This window comes from Etheostoma spectabile, chromosome 13 (genome assembly GCF_008692095.1).
Source record: "Etheostoma spectabile isolate EspeVRDwgs_2016 chromosome 13, UIUC_Espe_1.0, whole genome shotgun sequence".
NCBI lineage: Eukaryota > Metazoa > Chordata > Actinopteri > Perciformes > Percidae > Etheostoma > Etheostoma spectabile.
The window spans coordinates 13,569,294-13,577,222 of record NC_045745.1 but is presented as its reverse complement, the minus strand read 5'-3'; the positions used below and the strand labels follow the sequence as shown (position 1 = coordinate 13,577,222).

Below are 7,929 nucleotides of genomic sequence, written 5' to 3'. Positions count from 1 at the left end.
ATGTCCTTAAAGGCAGGGGCCGTAACAATGGCAATGAACCAATTACTAATTGCAGTAGTGTGTACATATACTGTAGTATTGTAGCTTCTTTTGCCTTACTTACACTAAGTACTCAGTTTGTTTCCTTATTTCTGTCTCCAGAGTGGTAAAATAAAGTTTATTTGCAAATCCCCTCAGTGGCTCTAAATCAACAAGCAGGCACTAGCTTCACTTCTAAGTCATAAAATTATTTCCGAGCTAAATCTTTTAAGCTCCAGACAGCATTGTTAGCAAGGACACCAGATAAAGTCAGCTGCAGTGAACTAATAAGTATCCTTGGTTCTGTTTTATTACAACCTTTTTACTAGCCAAGCAGGACAAAATACTTCTGATATGTCCAAATGCATTTCCCAAGATTGATTTAATTGCTCAAGTGAGAAGTGAGAAGACGTCTGGGTATTAAAAAAAAGGAGAGACTGCTTTTTCGTTGCCACTGTCTGACAGTAAAGATCTCTGCAGTTCTCTGCAAGGAATTAATTGGCTGCCCTGCTTCACTTAGGTGTGTGTGTGTGTTTGTGTTTGTGTGTGTGTGTCCGTTTTCCTGCTTTGCCCTTTCATTGGCCTGCGAGTTGCTAAAAGTGCAACGACAACCGCATCAGTGAAAGAGAAGCGAGCATTAAATTCCAATTTTTCTTTCCGCTTCTTGGCCACCTTGAAATTTAATTATTGTAATGTATTGTCCTAAGTGCTCCCCAAGGCCAGGCAATAAAAGGCAACCAATTCCTCTGCCGGCAAAGCTCTCATAGGAGTACTGGAGCTATTTCAAGCCATTTGATTCTGATCCACAGAAAAACTTTCTAAATGTCCTCTATTACTCTAGAAATGAATGAAACACATACACTCTGGATGGGGATAGTGGAACAAGCAAGGTCTCTTTGCATTAGTCTCTTTTCCACTTGACAAAGATAAAGCCTTACAAAGATAAAAGGTTACTTGACGGTTCAACATGGACCCTTTTTGTTGATTTTTTTCACTGTTACTGCTAAAATTAGCTACTTAATATGGTATCTATGAGTCTGGATAGTAATTTTATGCCGCACATTGATGCAAATGTCTCAGGATAATGTTTTAAGGGTGTTTTTCTCCATATGCATATTTTAGAATCCAAGCTGTTTATGTTCAGTTTACATCCACATATATTCCCTGATGTCATAAAACATAAATCATAGCAAATGGTGAAATCAAAGATAGGAAACATAATCCTAATATGCAATGCACAGATTACATTCATTGCGGAAATTGTGGGCCCATGGTTTGGGAAGCTAGATGCATACACATTACTACCGACGGGGCTTTACTATCAACAGCTCTTTTTTCTTTTTAGTAAAACGTTGCCCCAGACTTATCAAAATCACCTTCTTTACTGCATACATACATTTCCATGGATCGGCATAGAAAAACATTTGCCACTTGTTTTGTCAGTTTCGAAACTCCCACTCATTGCCTCCCCCCCACATACCATCTTTTTCGTAGCAAAATCAGCTCATAAAACTGATGTGTAGAATTCATTTCAATTCAATTTTATTTATAGTATCAATTCATAACGAGTTGTTTCGAGACACTTTACAGATATATTTATGTTATAATATTTATAGATATAATTTACAAGGACCCAAATGTTCTAGTAGTTCCTTCCAGAGCAAGCAACAAGTGCGACAGTGGTAAGGAAACACTCCCAGGCTCTTGGTGGCGGTGTCTGGCCGGCCGGTTGGGGTTGAAATGAATAGTGGCAGTAACAGTCACAGTTAAAGATAATGCAATGCATTATTTAAATCATCCCTATCAAAGGATGCTGTCATTCTGAGATGATATTTGGCTCTTGTCAAACGCAGCCTTGATTACATGGATGCCAGTTTCCCGATTTACTCTGCCGCATGTGAAGGTTGTCAGTTAACCACTGTGCAGGAATTTATTGTATCCAGTTTCTCCATATGAGAGCGCAGACAGTGAAAAGTGATAGAAAATGAAAAATGAGAAGATCACACACAACAAAGACAAAGAGACTGGACTGGATACTGGACTGCTGTGTGCCTTAACTGTCTGGGCTGCAGAGCGGAGCGGTGTTGTAGCCTTCAGGACAGCGCAGTCACTCCTGCCACCCCCTTTCTCCTCCATGCTTGAAAGTGGCTTGCTGGTGTGTACATCAGAGGCAGGCCGCCTGGGTGCTTGTCAAGGCTTGTACTGAGCACAGGGCAGTGCGGATGGTCACAACTGCTCTGGAGAGTTAGTGATTGGAGCATGTCCAGAACTTCAAAGACTCAGTTGGGAACACACATATTCAAATCACGTTGAAAGAATTGGATCTGAACCCTTTTTTGGAGAAATATAAACACAAAGCAGAGTCACTGCTTTTTTACTATTTTTTTCAACTTTGATATGAACACAGCATGTTGTTTATTTGCAGAAATTATCAAGCAACTATATGTAACTTTTCTGAATGTATATCACCTTTCCTACCTTTCCTTCACTCTATTCATCAATTTCCTGCCCACCATTTGTTTTTCATCTTACACTATTAAAAAGCCCTTGAAATCTTATGGTAAACCTGTACCATTACTGGAAGTTTTCTGAAACTTGGTCCAGTTGAAATTGTTTGTCCTTAGTGTGCATCATTTTCTCCCCCTTTTTTTTTTTTTTAGTTTACACCAATCCATTTCACACAACATAATTCAATCAATTTATTTGTAACGTAAAATTATACAAAATACAATTCCAGTGAAATGTCAGTTCAATTTATGCATTAAAACAGTAATAATAATAAATATATATATATATATATATATGTAGCAGCGCCTTTAAATATCCTTCAGGCATGGTAGAGCACCATCTATCTGTAGCTGAACAAACCACTCTGTGCAGGGCCTAGCAGTCCTGTTCAGTGCTGTTTGCATTACAGGCAGTGATGTTCAACCTCAGTCTTGTCACCCTTAATGATGCAGGACTAGAACTTCCTCAATATTTTAGGGGCTACCTTGGATTTCACATTAATAACCAAAAAAAGGAATATCCTGAAGCCCAATGCCTATTTTGCCTATCCTATACAATCCATAAAATAACCAATGATCCAATCTAAACTCTATTTTTCTCTTTTTGTCTGACAGGAGGCCAGTTTGTCTGTTTGGATGCTTTTCAGTGACAACACAGCCGCCACTCTGACTTACTTTGATCCCAAAGACTACAACATCAATGCCACCACACTGGATGACAGAGTGGTGTCAGTATCCCAGGAGCCACAGCAGCGTTGGCCTGTGGTGGTGGCAGAAGGGGAGGGATCTGGCGAGTTGGTACGTTTAGAGATGACCATCTGTGAGGCCTGCCAGAAGACCAAACGCAAAAGTGTCATCGCATCTGCTGCAGTTTATGTCAAGGTCCGCTTTGGCCCTGAGGAAGATTCTGAGGAAGAGGCAACAACCGAGGGCGAGATAGAGCTGGCGCCGGTCACCAGACGTCCAATCATTGATCCGAACATCAGTGGAAGAATTTATGAGACATCTAATGAGCAGCCTGCCAGTGTTCCCATTGATTACACCAATTTCCCCACCATTAGCAACCAGGAGCGACCAACTGAGAGTGATGAAGAGGAGGAAGACGACTTTGTACATTCACCTCGAAACATGACCGATCTTGAGATTGGCATGTATGCTCTACTGGGAGTCTTCTGTCTGGCCATCTTAGTCTTTCTCATCAACTGCATCGTCTTTGTGCTTAAATACCGTCATAAGAGGATCCCGCCCGAGGGTCAGGCCAACATGGACCATTCCCACCACTGGGTATTCCTAGGAAATGGCCAGCCACTGAGGGCCCAGTGTGAGCTGTCACCACAGCAGGTAGAAAGTCCCAGTAACCCTTTGGAGGGCGTACAGACTTGCTGCCATGGAGACCACCACAGCAGTGGAAGTTCCCAGACTAGCGTTCAAAGCCAGGTACATGGGCGGGGTGACGGCAGCTCTGGGGGCTCTACAAAGGAGAATGGCGAGGAGGCCAGTTCACCCACCTCCAAGCGCAAAAGAGTCAAGTTTACCACCTTTACCACCCTTCCCACAGAGGAGCTGCCCTATAACGCCATCCCCATAGCAGATGAAGAGGACATTCAGTGGGTTTGCCAGGATATGGGCTTTCAAGATCCAGAGGAACTGCATGATTACATGCGCAGAATAAAAGAAATAGCCTGAGATAAGAGGTGCAGCGTGAAGCACAACTCTCAGCTTTCTAAAGAAACGTTCCTTTCTATTTTTCCCTTTTTCACCTAAGTGAAAGATCATTTTTCACAGACTAAAAGGCCAACTGTTGTTTTGGTTAGGGTGTGTTCCATTTAGTTTGCACAGTGCTGTAATCTCATACACGCTCACACAGAAGAGAATGCAAGGAAGCCAAAGACTTCACCAGAGGATCTCAATCACTTGAGAAATCTGTAAATCTTGGCTATATAGGAAACATGTTTCACTGGAAAGCTGAGCCATGGCCAGATGTAAAAGCTGCTCCTCTTGTATTTTCAGGATTTGATTCTATAGAAAGCCTGATGTGGACAGGAATGTAGAAGAGGTTTGGTATTGGCTGTGTTTTTGCTGGCTCATTAGGACTCTGCAGTACTGTACCTACTCCAAACAAAGATGCCTTTGGTGAACAGATAACTGTCAAAGACACTCATGAAGGCTATATTAAAAATCATTTTGTTTTTGCCAAAGTAGGAAAAGCATTCTTTTAATGGCAAAACTTTGTCCATTGTTGTTCTTGGTGCAGCACACTCATGATTTGTACTCATGTTCATTCCTTACATTTTTCTACATTTCATAGGTAGTCAAAAGCAGTGCCCTACTACTAGTCCTCCTGGTACTAAACAAATCTAATGCCTTATAAAAATGGTCAAAGTTCACTTCGGCGCAGACTTCCTGTTTTCTCCATATGGCTAGAGACAATGTAGTGAGATGTAAAATACTACTACTGATCTCGAGCATGAGGTCAAATTAGAAATGAGGGTGCATTGCGAGGATCTCTGACGGTCTTTGCATGGAAAGGGATCTTGAGACACAATCAGCAAAATTTTCCAAATTTGTAAATGTTTTTATTGTAATTATATAATTATTCATACACATTACTAAAATAAATATGTTATCATGCATTACACGCATGCCATGTGAGGCCTACATACATGCAGACATTCCTCTCTAGTGTATATACCGAATCAAGCCAGCGTTCCGTCCCCGCCCCCACACCAACGTTCAACAAGTTTCACTCTGGAAACTTGTATAGTCTTGTGGTGATTAGAAGGTTCCCCTCACAAATGAGCTTTTTAACAAATCACACAATTTATCACATTTGACTGTTGTGAACCAGGGGACTTGCTATGCATCAGAATTGTAATAGATCTAATCTTTTGATGATTTATTTCTCTTCGTCAAGTTCGGCTGCTCTCTAGCCTTTGGGAAAGTAAAAAAAAAAAAAAGTTCTTGTTGGAAAACTTTCACACTGAACACAAGATCCTCTACACTCTCCAGGAAAGGTCATTCACCCAGAAAAAAAGATTACTGATTAAATATTGATTTTGCCCCATCATTTGAATCATGGCCATCTCATGTCGTCATGCTGTTTGTAAAACACACTCTACTATATATGTAGTTCCTATTTTGTTCAACCTATTCCAGTGAACTCACATTTGGAGGGAACAAATGTGCTTTGTCTGAACTCTATGGAGACGAGAGACTAGCAGCAGAGAAATCAGTTGTTAATACTGGCAGAAAGGCTGTGTGGATGCCATGGGTGTGGTTGTGGCAACGTGTAAAAGTAACTCAGGATGCTGATTGGTTACATTGACAAATCAAAAGTGATATGAAACAGCACAGCGGGCGGATGTTATTTGCAGGTTTTGATGTGCAGAAAGAGTTAATTGCTGTGTTGAGCGTTTAAAGGTTTGTTGACATTTTAAACTACACTGAAGCAGAAGGGGAAAGATCTGGCGGGTTTTAAAAGAGCGTAAAATATCTTGAGTGAGATTTCAACCAAAAGGCACCCAGACACATAGTATCTGAGAGCATGATAACAGCAGAGCTAATATTATTTTTAATTGCAGTTGCCCTGTTAGCGGTGCGTGTGCTTTTTAGTAGCAGAGTGGGTGATTGGAGATTACTTTTGAAGGTTGACGTTATTCAGGCTCTGATCTCACATACATCAAGTTATTTTCAAGACTAATGAAGCAACCATGTAATAAAATGTAGTTTCCTTGTCACTTTCCTTTAATTCTGTACTGCATCTAAGGGCTTGGATTTTTCTTTTATGTTAACTGACTGAGAAAACTAATGTTACATGCTCCCTATGTGTTGATAATGAACCTAAGCTCCATATGTCACTCAAAGCTGTGACTAAAAATGTACAACATTTTATTTACATCCCACTTGATTTTCAGCCCCTACAACCCTATTAAAGACCCAATCCAGAATTGTTCTCCTTGAGGCAGCGCTGTTATACAACAAAACAGCCTTATATGGGGAAAAAAGCATTGAATTAAAACACATTTTATATTTACTTTTAAAGATTTGTTTCTTGAGCTCCTCTATTAGCTGCCCATACGTGACAGCTAAACACAAGTGTTAAATGTGACCTGAAGATGGAACTGGTTTGCTTACGGCAACATTGTAAATACTGGAGCAAAACAGGCTTTAATTTTAAATTTATCTGAAAGTTGCAATGAGATTATTTTCCATCAGTAAACCACATCTTCATTCGATATTCTACATGTATATAGACCCACATTTGATCCTGGATTGGGACTTTAAGGATTTGGTTTACTGCATGCCCTCTATGTTCCATGTGGTTGAAATGAATAATGACTTGATTCTAGTGTATAATAATATTCAATCTGTGTTAACATCTAAAGAGAAGATATTATTTGTGACAGTCCAAGCCCGTCAGCCACAGCATCAACATGATTTGCCATGAAATTTAGAGAAGCAGTAGCCAGCTGGAAGTGTTTCTGTTTTAACCTGAAATGATGGTTTCTCAGGATGAATGTAGGATTATAACCTGGTTGTTTAGTGTTAATGTGATCCATCTGGTGACACCACTATAACTGATTAAGTATCTAATAGCAGCTTTACAAAGCTTCCATCGTTCCATCGGCGTTGATTTATTCACATTGTATGTAAATATTTTGCCCATTACATGATACGTGTCAAATACCTTTTTTATTTTTCACAGAATTTTAAAATTCTACTTCCCGTTCCTCTGTGCATTTTAAAATGTTCTTTTTTGTAATGCTGCTTTGGTGACGGTGCACATATTGCTAATTTTGTATTGTCTTCAAGCTGCTAATAGAAACTTATCTTTTTACAACATGTAATTGAACATCTTGAATTGTACCTTTCTGCTGCCCCCATGGAAAACTGTGCACGATGTACACGGCTCAGTTGGCTGTGCCAAGTAACCACACCGCTCACGATAATATGTTAATGTACAGAGCACTGTTCAATTTCCTGTATTCTCTTGAAAATAAACCCTTGTATTTTCCCGTTAAATGTAAAGTACTAAAGAAAATGCAATACACAAATGACATTGTCTCATTTTTACTTCACCTACCAGTTTTGAAGACTACACAAGAGTTTTTGTCTAGCGTGTGCCAGCAAGGATTTATTTTTATTTTTTTAGCAATTCAGCCTCAGTAGCTTCAATCTGGACACTGACTTTGAAGGGGTTTGGCTCATTGGTGGAGGTTAATTACACAAGAGTATGCCATTTAGAATATGTTGACATACTAGGTAGTATGTCAACTATTCATCCAACACCTTGAGTCCTAGAATGTTTGAAGCACATGGATCACTGCTGTTCACCCCTCACTGTGCCAAGTCTGATCACGCTCTCATCATATTCACTGGTTATACCCGCAGCAGCAAAAAGATC

General features: G+C 40.1%; 1 protein-coding gene across 2 annotated transcripts in view; it reads left to right on the top strand.

The window, feature by feature from the left end:
• The window catches only part of tmem132e (transmembrane protein 132E), a 346,965-nt gene extending 339,383 nt beyond the window's left edge, over window positions 1-7,582 (top strand). Inside the window, exon 9 of one of the 2 annotated variants that reach the window (XM_032533311.1) lies at window positions 3,141-7,582. In XM_032533311.1, coding sequence (XP_032389202.1) covers window positions 3,141-4,211 — 1,071 coding nt within the window. In that variant the 3' untranslated portion in view covers window positions 4,212-7,582. The remainder of the gene's footprint in view (window positions 1-3,140) is intronic. The other variant, XM_032533312.1, reaches the window with a different exon arrangement.
• Window positions 7,583-7,929: the final 347 nt, after the last annotated feature.